Raw genomic sequence first — 17,500 nt, 5'->3', positions numbered from 1 at the left:
AAAGACTAAGCAAGGCAAAAGCAAAGAAATCAGGGTTATGGTTATTGTTTACAGTGTTACCTGTCCCTTTGACAAGGTGTTTGTTTGTTGGTTGGTTGAATTGGGCGACAGATGCTTCAGGTTGGGTGGAGTATAGGGTGGGGGATTCAGAGTGGCACGCTCCAAAATGTTTGGTATTTAAAGAACCCATGGCAAATACGTCCTCGCACATGGCCCTAATAGAACGTAAGAATAGACAAGTCCTGACAAAGAGCCATCAAACGCATGACATAATCCAATCTCTTCTCAGTCTGATGGATCATGGCATACTGCTAGATGTACAATATGCTGAAACCACACACGCACAAGTCACATGGCACAAGACAAAACTGTAGATAAAAACAGAGTCATCCAAGTGATGACATGGAACGTTAATGGGCTCGGAAATAGTATCAAGAGACGCTTAGTCTTGCAAGCACTGAACCGCCACTCACCGGACGTGGCTTTTCTGCCAGAGACACACTTAGCTGGTACGAATTGCACATTGTTCAAACGCACAAACTACCGCCAGGCCTTTCATGCCGGATTCACCATGGGATCACGTGGGGTATTGATCCTGATACACAAAAGACTTCCCTACAGCCCCACTGTGGTCACTCGAGGTCAGGGAGGCAGATATGTACACACAATGGGAACCCTGTGGGAACGCATTATTTCTATGATCGCCATATATGCACCACCCAACCTACTAACTCCGACCACCGACATTACGCCCCTAATCGTTGATAACACTGAAGGACTCACATTAATCGGGGGAAGACTTTAACGAGGTCATGGACATAGCATTAGATAGGACACATGTACAATCCAGAAATACAGACATACGTACTAAACTTGCCACATTTACAGACGCACTAGGATTACAAGATGCATGGAGATCTCTCCACCCTAATATAAGAGAATACTCGTACCACTCTGGTGCACACGCATCCCTATCCAGGCTAGATTACTTCTTTTTACCAACATGTAATATACATGAGGCGTGCGAGGCACATCTGCTCCCTAGAGGTATTTCAGATCACTCACCACTCATGCTAACGATTAAAACCAGCCGGGCACTCCCACCACCTAGTTGGAGACTGAATAATTATTACCTAGGGTTTCCTGAATTGATAGAACATCTTCAAGAGGTTACTAAATCATACCTGGAAATAAATACAGATTCTGTAGACAACCCAACAACACTATGGGAGGCACTTAAAGCAGTATTAAGGGGTGAAATTATAGCCTGGACAGCAGCTTACAAGGAAAAGTACCTTGAAGGATACATACAGCTAAAGCTAAGGTACAGGCCGCAGAATCTGCTCACCTGTCTCAGGATCTACCAGAGACACACCGAGCGCTGCAGCTAGCACAAAACCAATTACGACAGGTAGCTTTAAATAACGCGAGACAAGCGCATGCCGCAATGCGAGCAAAAATATATGAAACTGGGGACAAAGCGGGAAAAATATTGGCATGGTTAGAGCGCAGGGACTCAGGTCTTACTCAAGTCAGAACATTAACAGGGAATCCAGATCCACTAGTAGAAGGCCAAGATATAGCGGAAGAGTTTGCTAGATATTATGCTGAATTGTATAGTGCACCAACCACACCGCCATCGACCGAAATACTAGAAGAAATTACTCTTCCTACTTTAGACGAACAACAGGTGGCCATTCTAGAACAAGAAATCACAGAGGAAGAAGTAACCTGTGCAATGTTAGAACTCCAGTCAGAGAAGACACCGGGCACAAATGGCTTTCCTATCGAATTATGGAAAAAGATAGGAGCAAACACAATTTCTCCACAAAACCTGCGCCTGTTTCAGCATTCACACTCACAGGGTTGCCTCCCGCCAGACCTCAGGAAAGCTACCATAATAGTTCTGCCGAAAGCAGACAAACCACCTGACATGTGCAGCTCCTACAGACCTATCTCTCTGATAAATTGCGAGGCTAAAATACTTGCGAAGGTGCTAGCTAATCGACTACAACAAGTCATACACACGCTTGTGCACCCAGATCAGTGCGGATTTATGCCACAAAGGTCCACTAGGCAAAATATATATAGATTACACACAGCGTTAGAAAAAACCCCTCAGATACAAATCCCCCTGGCCCTGTTATCCATAGATTTTGAAAAGGCATTCGACTCAGTGCACTGGGAGGCGATTTGGGAAATTATGCGACGAATGGGCATAGGCCCCTACTTTATAAGGTGGGTCAAATTGCTATACCACCTACCAGTAGCGGTAACAAAGGTCAATGGATACACCTCTAAACCATTCCAGTTGGGTAAAGGCACGAGACAGGGTTGCCCCCTATCGGCACTCATTTTTGCACTAGAAATAGAACCCCTAGCAATCCTATTGAGATCCACACAAACATGGAGTGGCTTCAGATGGGCAGATGGGTGGGAGGACAGTGTGTCCTTATACGCGGATGACCTGTTGATCTACATGGCGAACCCGCAGGTTTCCCGTCCCATTGTGTCGCTTTTGTTAGAACGATATGGAGCGTTCAGTGGACTCCGTGTCAACTGGTCAAAGTCCATATTATTCCCAGTAAAGCATACAGATATGGCAATACCAGAGGTGTGCCCCTACCGCATTGAAAAAGAACAATTTAGATACCTAGCCATACAAATTACACACAACCTAACGGACTATGTGGTGAAAAACTTATATCCAGTAACAGCCAGATTTGGAGAGGATGTTCGCCACTGGATGTCCCTACCGCTTACACTACTGGGACGCGCAGCGCTTTTCAAAATGATGACTCTCCCCCGTTTCCTTTATGTATTACAGAATGCACCATTACCAATAGCACCCAGTGAGTTTCACAAAATAGATCAAATCCTTAGGAAACCTATGGAAAGGGGGACACCCAAGGATGGCACTTACCACTGTGCAAAGATCCATATGGGAGGGTGGGATTGGGCTCCCTCGACTACAGACTTATCACTGGGCCAGTCAAATGGCAATAGTAAACGATACGTTGCATGGGGATGCCACTTTACCGCATAACATACTACAGGACACTGACGCGCAAGAAAGACCCATCATGAGCCTCCTATACAAGAAAAAAGATGCATCTGCTGCCCCGTCCATGGCATCGCATGTAACCCTGGTCTGGGCGGATATACGCAAATACTTAGGTTGGGATAAACGGCTAACCTTAGCACAACCACTTTGGAACAACAGACACCTCCCAGAGGTGCACAAACTCCCTAAATGGCAAATATGGGATGTGGTACAGGACAATGGAATAAAAGCATTTGCAGATTTGTCTGTCACCTATGGACTTCCTCCTATTGAACAGTACCACTATATACAGCTAAGACATGCGCTGCAAGCTCACCTCCCTGAATTGTGTGATATACCTGATTATTCCCCATTAGAGCGCAATATATTCCCGGAATTACTTACACAGAAAATCACATCGACCATGTATAGTGCCATCAACTCCTTTGCTACGAAGGAGATAGCAAGCTTACAAACCAAATGGGAGAGAGAAGTGGGTGACATACTCCCAGAGGACTGGGTGACTGCATTAAAATACCCTAGAGAAAAGGCCATCTCCTCCAGGCTTAGATTAATCCAATTAAAAATACTACACAGGGTTTACTACCCAAGAGTGGCACTATTCAACTGGGGAAAAACTACAAATCCCTATTGCTTGAGATGCAAGAGGGAGGAAGGCTCCTTTTATCATATTTTGTGGGAATGTGCCAACAACCAGCAATACTGGCAGAGGTGTTGTGATGAGTTGTCGAGGGTACTGGGAAAGAGGATATGCGTAAAGGCGAAACATTTATTGTTGGGAATAGAAGAAGACATTGATCTTACGAGGTATGAGAAAGCGCTCTTATCCACGACCACAGCAATACTCAAAAGAAACATAGCGCAACTCTGGGGCTCCGAAAGAACACTGAGCTTTGAACAATGGATTACACATGTGGACAGCTGCATCGCAATGGAAAAAAAAAAAGAGTTTACACCGCAAGGGGATGCCCAGAGAAGGCACGGAAAATATGGCAACGTTGGGAAGTGGCGCACTAGTAGCGACTTAGGATGTGCAGTTACACCATTCAGAGATCTGCAGATGGACTGGTGAATATAACACTTATGTGGAAATCGGCAGTGATGCGTTTGGAAGCTCACTTATAAGTGATCAATGCGGGGGGTTGTTGGAGGGCGGGCATGGGTAATTATGTTCACTCCGCGGTGCGGGGCTGTATGTTTTCAAAAACCAATAAAATGTTATATTAAAACATTTTTAAAAAAAATACAAAAAAAAAATGTCGAGAGGACAGGGATTGAAATAAAGATTTGACGAGTGAGAGCTAAAAACATGTGCTGGGTACTAGGCCTCACATAATAAGCAGTGGCTTCCTCTGTAGTGTCTTGTATGTTCGTATGACACTAGTTATCCAACAAGTCCTTTGTAACTCCTGGTAGCTGTCGAGCTACAAGGCTTGTGCAATCTACAAGCAGGAGCGAAAGTGCCCCAGAAATTTCAATCCCTGAAGGACAAGTGCGATTCCCCTCATGTTAAGCCATGCACCATTAAATCTCCGACTTCAGCAAGGCCAAAGGTTCCATGACTAGTGCAAACACCAGCAGTGACAGGCAACCCTGCCCATCACAAAATGACAGGAGAGAACACTTGTATGTGAACCTGGAGGCTTGAGCACAGATCCAAGTAGTGTGCCGATCTCTAATCGACTCATTCTACAAGCCAATTGCCCATGCACTTCCTGCAGGAGCTAGGTCACATGACTTCTGGGAATACAGGCTAACAACCCACCAACCCGGGCCTCGGAACCATACAGCCCCGTGAATAGGTAAGATTAATGGATTGCACTTCATGTTATTTACAACCACTGTGTTGGCTTTACTTCATGTACTGGGTACGTTTTAGCTTCCTGCGCGTTATCCATTGGCAATCAGATTGCGTGCCGACAGTAAGCAAGAAACCTAGATATCAAGAGGACAACGAAATGGTTGGCGGGGACGGGGTAGCGGGGAGATGACCACTAGTGTGTGGAGACTACAGCACCAAATGCAGAAAACCAGGAAGCTTTCTTAATGGTAAAAAGCAAAAACGCCTCCTCAAAAATCAAACTTCTGGATTAAGCATTGCATGTTTGGTCCTCACTGCAGCAATTTTTTTAAAGCACCAAGTCGGATAGAAACAATGAGATTTGATAAGATGAGGAAGAAACAAAGAAAGGAGATGGAGTTTGGGAAGAAAGGTAAAAGTACGAAATGACACGATAAAATGGGAGAAAATAAAGCAGAAGCCGTCAAGAAACGAGATGGGAAAGAAATGGAAAAAGGGAGACAGAAAGAAGCAAGAAGGGAGGTGAAGTGACAAGAAGCTCATAACTATGAAGGTTTCTGGCACTGCATTATGAATCTTGATGTCTCGGCCTCCCCCACCCCCCTTTCACTAGCTTTGTGCAGCTTCATTCCCGATCGCGTCTTCTGTTGTAACCGCGGTTATCTTGCAGGGTTTATCCCGGTCTTTAACTGGATCCCCAGACCACCCCCAACTTCACATGATGTCCCCTTTCCCCCCCTCACGACCTCTAGCCTAATTTCATCCTTTTTCCTCCCCCAAATAGCTTGTGTTGCACTATTCGTTTTTGCATTCCCACGGTAATTGACAAAAAAAGAAAAGGCAGCTTTTAATTTTGGACACGCTCTCTGCTGCAAAGCACCATGGGAGATGGGAGCACCCCAAATCTCCGTCCAAAAGGTTAAAAAAACTACTGGGTGGAACGACCCCAAGTCTGTCCAGGAAATTAAATCAATGCTTTGTGCCCAAATCGTTTCTTATTTGGTCCAATTCCCTTCACACTTTCTCCATGGGGGAAAAAAATGAAATAAAATGGGAGTAGGCCAAAAACAGTGTTTCTTTGCTTTCTTAATAACCTTTTAATTTTTTAACGATTCTTTCCCATAAGTTCGAGTCTAGAGGTGCCCATGACAAACTTTTTGTTTGAAATGTCAACCAAATCCGCCATGCAAGTCAATAGTTATTAGCAATAGCATTTCACATGGGTCATGTTACCTACCTCAATATAGTTGGTCCTGTACGGGAACAGAATGGTGCGACCCTGGGCAAATCAATTTATCCTAAGGTGCCTCTGTTCCACTAAACTCAGGACTACTGTTAACATGGGTACACATTTCAAGTTGTAAGAGATTAGCCAGGAATAAAAAGTCCCTCGCCCCATGAAATGCACAAAACATACCTTTCCTTACTGGTTTGCTTACCAAGTGCACAACAATATGTTTTATATGAGAATGTATACATCCAGCGGCTCCCTGATGAGGTAAGCCCATTTCTGGGCGTGTGTGTATGTATCCCTCTTCTTGCTCCATGCGCTCCCACTTTACCGCGGCAGTACTGAGCATCTACAGATCATGTCCGCTCACAAAGATTTTAATGCCTCATGCCTTACCTTACAGCAACCTCATGTATGCGTCCTCAGCGCCATTGGCCACATAGCTGTTTTGTCCTTTACTGATGGCCGCCCTAATCCTCGGAAGCAGAGTGCCGATTTAGTTACCATGCTTACTTCGGAGTAAACGAAGTTCCAGATTGGCTATCCCTCTACTCTTCTAGCCAATCACAGGCCAGCAAGCGAGGAAAGACCCACACAAAAGGCCCTGCCTGAGCCAGTCAGTGTAAAGGAGTGCCTCCCGGCAAAATTTCACCATAGACTCATAACATTCCCAATCCTGTTACATCAGACCTCCATCTCGCCCGGTAAGCAGCCATGAGACACAAAGGGTGATGCCCCTTGTGCCGACACAAACCTGTCACTTTGACCGTTACATACTTCCTGGTCCATCATTTGTTAGCTCTACAGCATCTACTACGAAAAAAGAAAACAAGATAAATCGAATCTAGGTGGCCTTAGCTTTCTGCATCCACTTCCGTTTTAAAAACCAATGTTAATAGTGCACTTCATGTGAACAAGACCTCTATTCATACGATTAATGCCTACATCTCACCAACTCAGAGTCCTTATTGCAAGGCAGTCTCTTGTTGCTGCCCCTCTATATTGGAAGTGAGACTCTGCTAGTCTACACAACTGCTTTTACCTGACCTATGTACCCTTTGATGTAGCCCCTATAAGATGAGGCGAGACTCGGCCAGTCCATGTAACTACATCCATTTGAACTGCACTCACCTGGTCCTAGGTATGCACCTCCGATGTAGCTCCCTGTAAAATGAGAAGCAGCTTTACCAGTCTGAATATCTGCATCTACCATGCCCTGTACCAAGCACTTTCTGTAACTAGCGCCAAGATGCCTCTTTTTTGTGCTGTAATAAATGCTAAAATAAATACTTTGAGAAATATTGGGGGAAACATGTTGCCACGTAAACCATTTTATTTTTATCTATTGGTTTCCTATGATCCCTGACATTGTTCCAAGTGCAGGTTTCCAAAGTAAAAATCCAATTAAAAAAACGGGACAGGATGGGATAGCTCAATAAAGTATGCTGTTTAAAATGATTATAAAAGCCGGCGTTTCCCCTTTTGGAAGCCAAAAATATTTGAACTGAACAGAGTTTTGAATGCTGCTCAGTGCACGTCAATAGCTCCATAACTGTCGGAGCAAACGTGGCAGCTATTAAAGCAATTTAGTGTGGACTTTTGCTGACATGCAACGGGTATCACATTAGCCGCAGATGGTGTGTAGGAAACAGTTATTCCTTGCACTACAATGTTTTTGCGCGAGGGTATCCCGTGATCAAAATCGGACACACGTTGTTCACTGAAAAAAAAAAAGGCTAACAAAAAAAGTGCAGTCTGATAACGTTGGTGGGAAACGTTGTGGGGTCCAGAGAACACTGAAAACCCCAGTTGAAAAATGGATTTGAAGGGAGGTTCAGGGAAGGAGGCGGGGGGCGAAACTGATCGCTGGGAATTAGAGGAATAGCAGTTTTTGAACTATAATGGCACCCCATGTACTGCACGGGTTGCTGCAGTGCTAAGCTTCTCTCTCGTACACCCCATGTACTGCATGGGTTGCTGCAGTGCTAAGCTTCTCTCTAGTACACCCCATGTACTGCATGGGTTGCTGCAGTGCTAAGCTTCTCTCTCGTACAATCCATGTACTGCATGGGTTGCTGCAGTGCTAAGCTTCTCTCTCGTACACCCCATGTACTGCATGGGTTGCTGCAGTGCTAAGCTTCTCTCTCGTACAATCCATGCAGTGCTAAGCTTCTCTCTCGTACACCCCATGTACTGCATGGGTTGCTGCAGTGCTAAGCTTCTCTCTGGTACAATCCATGTACTGCATGGGTTGCTGCAGTGCTAAGCTTCTCTCTCGTACACCCCATGTACTGCATGGGTTGCTGCAGTGCTAAGCTCTCTCGTACATCATGGGTTGCTGCAGTGCTACGCTTCTCTCTCGTACAATCCATGTACTCCATGAGTTGCTGCAGTGCTAAGCTTCTCTCTCGTACACCCCACGTACTGCGCAGGTTGCTGCAGTGCACACTTCCCTCTCGTACACCCCATGTACTGCACGGGTTGCTGCAGTGCACACTTCCCTCTCGTACACCCCATGTACTGCACGAGTTGCTGCAGTGCAAGCTTATCTCTCGTACACCCCATTCTACACCGCACCAGTGTACATATAAAATGGTCCACAGCAGTGCAAGATTCCCTCTTACACAAGTTCTTCTGAGAGCAGCAGCCAAGCTTCACACTCAGACTGGGGCCCATCAGCGTGCACGCTTCTATGGCATGGGCAGTAGCAGTAGTGCAAGCTTTTCTGGCATGGGCAGCACCAGTACTGCAAGCTCCACTGGCACTGAGAGAAGAGATGCAGTGCAGGCTTCCTGCACACCTGCCTGGGAGTGGCAGCATAACTGCCCGCATCTGAACATCAAATGCCCTCCGATTTCTGCTGTTAGACCTGGCACCGCTCATGGGTGTTACACTCTGCCTCACCCCAGCAGTGGCGCGCGGGTGCTGTTCGCTGGGTCGCACCGGCAGCGGGCCATGCAATCTGCCTGTGCTTTCTGTATGCCGTGTTGGTGGATTGTAACGTGAGATTACAGCTGCGGTTACAGCGGCGGTGCGAGGTTAGTAACCCTGCACACGGTAACACATCACTTTAGAGGGTGAAATAGCCAATATCCCGTTCGATTCGCGCCAGACCAAGAGGCATCCTCTGAAACGCGAGCAATCTACTGCTGAGACTCCATGCAGCCCGACCAGAGACCTCTGCTCACTGAAAATAAGAAGGCCTCATGACATTAGCATCGCTCTCCCAGTCCATCTTGGCAAGGTGGACGTGAAATAATAAATAAAAGAAGAAAGAATATCTTTGAAACAATAGACATACAGGTCGCCTCTAAGTGTTCTGGAGTTAAGCTCAATCCCCCAACAGGCGCAAGACGGAAACCTCCACCCAAACTGGATATAATTGAGCGGAATAACGATGGATAGGCAAGCCCATGAGAGCGAACCTCAGGACTGCACACACGCTCTCCAGTTGCAGGTAATACAGCGCACCCATGAAACAGTTCCACTCAATCGAGCTGTGCCACTTTGTAGTATAGATGCCAATACCCGCGCCAAAACATCCTGGCGCCCGACCATCCCCGTGGCGAACTGGCCGCGCCGAAATGGGCTCTGCGGGCAATCGGCCGCGCCAAATCGGCCGGCGCTGAAATGGCCGCACCAAATCGTCCTGCTCCGGTATCACTACGGTGATGCACGGGAAAGTGAGCAATTAAAAACGATAACATAGCTAAGGAAAGCATTGCGGTCTGGTACAGTAACTGCACCAGGTAATTCGAGGAACGCTTTTAGAAGGCCAAAAATGAGAACGATATTCGGGGGGAAACTTTTGTTTGACCAACAAAATACAACCTTTTGAGAATTGTCTCTGCCTAGAAAGTTACTTCTCAATTCATCCTTGCACTATATTACTAAACACCCCCATTGCAAACACTAGCCAGAGGCTTGAGCAGGTCTGGGGCCCTTTGATCATCGCCATCCCAATATTCGCCCACATACGTCCTCATGACATCTTAATCAGTAACCTAACCTCACGTTCATTGAAGAAACCGATTCTGCGGACCAAAACTTCCAAACCAACGGCATCAAGGAACACCAACATGAACAGCAAAGGACACAACAAAAGACCAAGCAAACCAGAACAGAGAAAAAAAAGATACACTGCAGCCTAATCAACACTAGATCGATGATGTCAAGCACACAACCGAAATCTACGGTCTGGTATGCGACAGAGGCTTAGAAATCCTAGTCCTCACAGAAACCAGAGTCTAAAATACAAGGTCACAGTGCAGAACTGCCTTCCCCACAAGATCAAAATCAAACTAGCTGAACAGTTGGAAAAAATAAGTGGAAGATGGAAGACCACCTACAAAAAATAAACAGCAGTTCAACCATTCCGAATTGCTCGTAGTAAACCTAGCCTCAAATAAATATAAAGTTTGTACTGCTCTACAGACCACCGACCTACGGCGCTACATTCGTAGATAAATTTGTGAAAGCAGTCACCAACATGGCCATTAGGCATCACCACTAGTCATCCATTGAGACTTCAACATCTGGTTCGCAGAAGAAAAAAAAAATAAAAACTCACCCAAAACTTCAACAAACTAGCGACAATGAAATTACGGCAAATGTTAAACTGAGCGACGCACACAGCAAGTCACATGCTGAATGCAATCTTCGGTAACAAAAACCTGGTCGTAACCTCACCTCCAATGCATATCCTTTGGAGTGATCACCCAATTATACCCTTTGTGGTATGCTCTCCATCTGGAACACTAGAAGAACCCTACAACAATCTCCATTGTTCCTTCATTCTTGAAAAGAAACCGAGAAGCATTAACAGCGGGGAAATGAACGCCAAACTAATGGCAAAACTGTACCCCACCCCCACCACCCTAGACGTAACAGATATAGGAGCAGCCTCAATCCTAAAATGGATCATGGAAACAAAGGATGACATTGCACCGGAAAAACCTGTAATCCCATCAAGTAAGAAAGCACTTGCAAGATGGTTCACACACTATCTCACAGCTATGAAAATAACAAACAGGAGACTGGAACAAGAAGGAGAAGGCCTACGACAAATATATATCAAAGCAAAGACAGATTAGATTATACAAAGCTGAAATACTCCAAACAAGAGAAATAAATACTACAATAAATGGATCGCCAGAGCAGACAACTCACAAAAAGAAATGTTCAGCCACATAAACAAGAGAAAACCATCCATGTGACTGATCCCCAAACTATGCGACCATGCCAATCATAAGAACAAATTCACCAACATTTCAGCAAACCATCCTAATCAGACCCAATTACCAACATAGCCAACCAACACCTAAGACAACGACCAGGCTAAAGCACCCCGCCCACCCCAATCACAAAGGATACATTCATCAGCTTGGTGAGCAAGAAAGCGGGCTCCCCTATAGATCCCTGCCCAGCGGACGTCTACAAAACCATCCTCTCCCAGAAAAAAAAGTAGACCACCATCTCAATCTCTTCAACATCTCACTAAAAACAGCAACAGTGCCACAAGCCTTCAAATCAGCTTAGATCAAGCCACTCCTTAAAGACGCTAGAGGAAACGTCCAAAACCTCACCAACTACCAACCACTTTCAAACATACCATACCTGGCAAAGCTTTTAGAAAGCTACGTCTAAGAACAAATCCTGGAATAAATGGACAATAACCATCTGTTCGATCAGGCGCAAGTAGGCTTCAAACCCATGAGAGGAACGGAAACTGCCCATCGGGGGAGGCGAGGGGGGGGGGGGTGGAAGAGGGAGGGGAATACGCAGAGACCGACTCCAGCACAAATACTAATTGATCTCTTAGCAAACTTCCACACGGTCAACCACGCCACACCCATCAAAAGGCTAGAAGACAATGGGATCAGCAACACAACTCTCCCCTGGCAAAAATCATTCCTAACAGAAAGAACCAAAACAACTTGGCTAGCACCTTTCACAAATCAGCACATGGAAAAACATCTGCCGTGCCACAGGGCCCTTCTCCACCACAATTACTAATATCTACACGACACCCCTAATCAGCTTCATCAAAATACATGTATGCTACAACTACGCAAGACGATTCACAATCAACGCCAGAGAAAAAAAAACTACAACACTAACCAACTGTCTCAAGGAACTAAACCAATGGATTTAACAAACAAAACAAAACTGAAATTATGATTACTGCCAATGGCATGGCAAACAATCAGCATCTTCCATGGCCCTCCGAACTGGGAAAACCACTAGAACCATCCAAGGTGGCCAAAAATCTAGGAATCCTAATGGACAAAGAACTAACTCGAGAACCACGAGTCCATTCGATGGTCAAGAAAGGATTGTGTGCAGGTGGAAGAAGCAAGAAAATACAGCCTTCACACATATATACACATACACAGGACATTTTCCATAATTTCTCTCATCAGCTCAAGTATAGACTACGCCAACCGCATTTACCTACGAATACCAGATTACCTGTTGAGAAAGCTACAATGGACACAAAGCATCAGCAAGACTACTCCTTAAACTCACTAGAAGAGACCACATCACACCGGCACTAGGAACTCTGCATTGGTTGCCAGTTAAAAAGTGAATCTCTTTCAAAACACAGTGCATAACAGAGCGATACACGGCAAAGAAGCGGAATCCATCCAGGAATAATTCACCATCTACAAACCAGCATGACCACCAAGATTCAGCAACGACATGCACCTTGAACTGAAAAAATATTTCAAACAGAAATTTGGAGGATCAGTGTTCTCCTGAATAGCAGCAAAGCTCTGAAACTCACTCCCAAAGGAAATAAGAACGATAGACTACAACCTAAACTTCAGGAAGATGTTACATGGCTCCAACAATACTAAGAACACCCCTAAACGACAAACTAATACAAAAGAAACCCACGAGAATAAAACTGCCATACAGATATGCCTTGCCACAAACTCATTGAATGGCAATACACTGAGCATAGGGATGTCAAAGGGGGTACAAGAGCGAACTTGAATATGGCAGAGGATGATCCATGTGCTGGGCTTGGATAGAAGTCAAAAGGTAAACCTAGGATGGAGTCTGGATATAACCCGTAATGAAGCTACAAACATCAAAGCTTGGGCACTTCTCCCTCAGCATCCCACTAATAACCACCCCAGCCCTCACAGATCTGTCATTCAGAAGACCACGCATTTGGCAGCAGTGCGCCGTAAAAGACCCCTTAACTATGGTCTTGTGACCAAAAGACAGGCAGCAAGGCTTCCCTCTGCTTGTATCCAGTTGACTCAGCCATTCGCCAAGTACCCAGAAGATCAGGTCAGCTACTACCCTGCCACCCTCTAGACCATCAGTTAATCTACTTTGACTGTGGTGCTCACCTCCCCTTTCTTTTCTGCATCCCGCACTTACTGCCTCCCTAACCTATGCGGAGAAGCCGGTTGCTATGGTCTTGTAACCAGATGCCCCCTATTCATGGGTCACCCTGGGGAGCCATGCCAGGGCAGCCGGCAAAGGATAGCTCAATCTAGGCAGCTCTTCTTACTGTTCAGGCATGGACAACCGACGAAGTACCCTGCAGCTAAAGCTAAGGTGGCACTGGCAGTGAACACAGCCAGCAGTGAACACAGCCAATCATCATATTATAACAGAATGTAGACTACCTGCCTCACCGCCTTAGATGGCCCAATAGAATTATTGTTATTGGGAGTTCTCTCTGTGCGGCATATAGCTGTATTTTGAGGGTAGGAAATGTGTTACTCTTCAATGCATTTTGGGGATAGGAGAGGTGTTGCAGTTAGCTGCATTTATGGGGTAGGAACGGTTTTGGCCTTAGCTGGATCAGTGGGGTAGGAATTCTGTTACACATGGATTTTGGGGAGAAGGAAATGTGTTGCACCCAACTAACCATAAAAAAAACCTCAATATTCTGCATACTCCCCCCTCAAACTAAACATAACCCTACCACACCACGAAAACAAACACACACACACACACACCACCCCCGCCCCCCCAGACCCCCCCCACCACCCCCCACCCCCCCTTCCATTGCAGATCCGCTAGAGTGCCAAGAAGACACGCAAGTGGCAACAGTGCACGGTACAAGACCACATAACATTTCAACAAAGTCTCCAGATCAGCAGTCACATTGGTGAAATCGTATTAGGTAGAAGCAGCACTACAGTGGGACTGGTTACTATATATAGTGGACACAACAGGGCAGATGGCCTCCCTACTATAGTTGCCCTTCCCACCCGAACTTTTGTTGCCTCCAACTAGGTTTCTAAATAAACCTGAACCAATAACACCAAACATTAGAATATGTAAACTGCAGCAAATTGAATTGTGGCAGTAGTCCTTACCCAAGGAGTTGCCTCAATCTTCCCGATAGTCTGGAGGCACCCAAGTTCAGTTCTTTGAGACTGGACAGCCGCCCGATCTCTGTGGCAAAGCTTTGCAGACCCTTTTCCATCTCTACCGATAGCCTCCTGACATCAATGTTATTGTAAGGTAGTTTCAGGCTGAGCAAACTTGGAAACTTGGCCATGTACGGGAGCAGCATGTTGAGTCCAGAAAGTCCCAGATTATTAAACCTCAAGTCCACCTGTCGAACACTTGCAGAATCCAGAAGCTCCAACAGTCCCACCGTGCTGCGGATGGAAAGCTCTTCGGCTCGGAAATCCCGGCACTTCAATCGCAGCGGGCTGCTGGTACTGACCTGCAAGGCCTCTCTGAGAACTCCATAGGAAGTGCTGTTTACAAACAGGTCCACGCGCACCTCCACGTACAACTGGTCATCAGGGGCATTTGCAGCTACCAAGGTACTCCCCATTCCTTTCCTTCGTTTCCAAGCTCGTTTAGCCTCCTCACACTGCCGCTTGGACACCTCAATGCAGGCTTTGGCTAGAGTGACTGTTCGAGACCACAGGCTCATGGTTTGTGGGTCATCATTGATCCCTCCATCCTGAAGGCCAGTCATATCTAGAAGTCGCAGCTGATGTCTCCTTCAAATTAAAGGAAACCGGGAGAGAATTAATTATCCACCAACACATAATGTAATACACTTGGTGCAATCAAGAGCTTCAACCAGTTGTAACAAAAGAACACACCAACAAAGTTATACATTCCATAAACAGTACTCCCCCCCCAACCTTATGGAATGTGTGCTTGTAGCAGTAGAGACCAATTATCTGCTGTATATATCCCATGTTGCGTGACGTCCACCAATGTACTTGAGCACTTCATATACAAAAACCAATGTAAGCAACAGGCTGAAGCTTGTCACATGGGTTCATATTGTGCTAATTTGTATACATTTCTCAAATAGTTTGTCAGATCATAATATTTTCAATGTAATATTTTCCTTTTAGGGCTTAGTCGGTGAACCAGAATAGCAATTATTTTTCAAAATAATATTTAATGTAGCCCATCCTGTTAATTTCTGTGAAATTCCTGAAAGAAATACATTGAGGAAACTGCCTTCAGCAGAGAGGTATATAAAACCGGCAGCCACATTTCCCGTGAAAAGATTTACCCAGTATTTTGGAAACCCTTGGTGGATAGGCAAAGCATTGGTTTGCCGGTTTAGTTCAATTGAAAATCTGATTGCAAGTACCAGAAGCTGTTCTACCAACATACTGTATCTCTGCACATAGAGCCCATTCCACAGCTCACCCGTATCTACGGATATTAGAGCTAATGAAGTCGGATACCACAGCACTACTGTGATGTGGTGCGTGGAAGCCCAATCCCATTGAAGGTCTAGACAAAGTGGTAGAATGCTAAGATTTGGTGCACCGATGGGACGCTACAGTATACTATCTTGATGTCACCAGAGCAGCATAAAAACAGATTCAATTCATTTCTTGGCCTTGGTTCCCATAAAGTCCTGTCACTGGCTTTACCTCAGAAGTATTATCTGAGGATTTGTACTATATAGGGTTTGAACCTTTGGCTCCCCAAACCAGTTGGTGCCTTACAAACATGCATGTGTGACATTATCTTTAATTATGCTTATAAAGATTTACGGTACATCTAGTACAAATTTAAACATAACGAATCAAACAAAATGGACAAAAAGTTAAAGTGTGCATCTCATGTGTAAGTGTGAAGTGAGATTTGTAGTGCACTGGGTACTCTTGCTTGGTTTCCTAGCAGTAGCTCCTGCTCATTGAATCTAAATGTTGCACTCCGCGTACAAGACGGGGAACAGCACACCAGCCAATGTTAAAAGGCTGTAGCAAAACTTAAGAACTGCAGTATTGTTACCATCTGTAGAACCTGACAGTCGAGGGTAATATTTCTAATAGCAACTGTGTGCTCTTTTATAAAAAAAAAAAGAAAAAGCACAGATAATATAAAGTAGAAAGCCTGATCTAGGATGGTCAATAGAAAGGGAGCACAAAAGAAACCCCTCCCCCTAGTGTGCAGATAATGGAGAAAGGCAAGTGATGTTTTTAAACTTCAGGTGGGGGCTTGGGGGGTGCATAGATTTTAGCATAGTCAGAAGAACAATGGCATAGACAGCGAGAGGATTTGTTCACCATCTTACCTCATGGTCTGTGGAGCATCTTTCTTTGCATCCATTTGGTTTCGCAACCCTATAATCATGCCAGTCTTCAGGTTACCTGGAGTCTGGATCCACTCTGCAACATACAGGAGCGATCCACATCTCGGCTCTCATCAACAACTGCTGATGCTCCAAACAGACCCAACCACACACAGACACACTCTAGCAGGGCAATCCACCCACAGCGGATAGGGAACGATTTGAAATCATTTAATCAGTACACATGAAGTAAGGATTAAAGGCCAAACAGCAATAACTGTTTTAAAGCGCATAAACTATAGATTGAAAAAGTGGTTGTGGTCCAGGGTAGTTGCTCTGACAAACCAACTTGGTAAGATTGATTTGATGTATGGAACATTCTCAGTGAATCCAAAGTTTATGAAGGTAAATTTGTCCCAAAGTTCTTAAAGGGTATTGAAATTGTGCAATTATGAGCCAGTGACCTATTCCCCAAGTTTGAGGGCCTCTAGATTTTTAAAGTTGCTATGAGCCAGTGACCTATTCCCCAAGTTTGAGGGCCTCTAGATTTTTAAAGTTGCTAATGCTTTTCCCTTGGCAGCTATTAAATATGAGATAGGTCTGGTTTCTTTGTTGAGTAGGGCCAAATGGAAATTCCTATTGTTTTATTATAACATGTTATGCCCATTACAGGATTCAGTATAGCAGGACTTGAACAGGATGTTTAAGAGACATGGGAAAGTGTACTCATTATTTAGCGTAATTTTGTGACAGGGTGCCGATTCAAATTAACCTGACAAAAAATGATCACATGGACAATCCCTTCAAAGTCAAGAACATGTATCAATGGCACTGGACTATCACCTTAGACAAGCTGCATAGTTATTTGTCAAT

The 17,500-nt window shown here is 45.1% G+C and overlaps 1 protein-coding gene across 3 annotated transcripts in view; it reads right to left on the bottom strand.

Annotated features, from left to right (window-relative positions):
• Window positions 1-17,500, bottom strand: part of LRRC14 (leucine rich repeat containing 14) — a 215,135-nt gene that overhangs the window by 9,681 nt on the left and 187,954 nt on the right. For all 3 annotated transcript variants that reach the window (XM_069621777.1, XM_069621776.1, XM_069621778.1), the window contains exon 4: window positions 14,442-15,083. In XM_069621777.1, coding sequence (XP_069477878.1) covers window positions 14,442-15,083 — 642 coding nt within the window. The remainder of the gene's footprint in view (window positions 1-14,441; window positions 15,084-17,500) is intronic.

The sequence above is a fragment of the Ambystoma mexicanum genome, chromosome 5q (assembly GCF_040938575.1).
Source record: "Ambystoma mexicanum isolate Mex_15411 chromosome 5q, UKY_AmexF1_1, whole genome shotgun sequence".
NCBI lineage: Eukaryota > Metazoa > Chordata > Amphibia > Caudata > Ambystomatidae > Ambystoma > Ambystoma mexicanum.
Note: the sequence above shows the minus strand (reverse complement) of the source record. Positions and strands in the feature narration are given on the sequence as shown.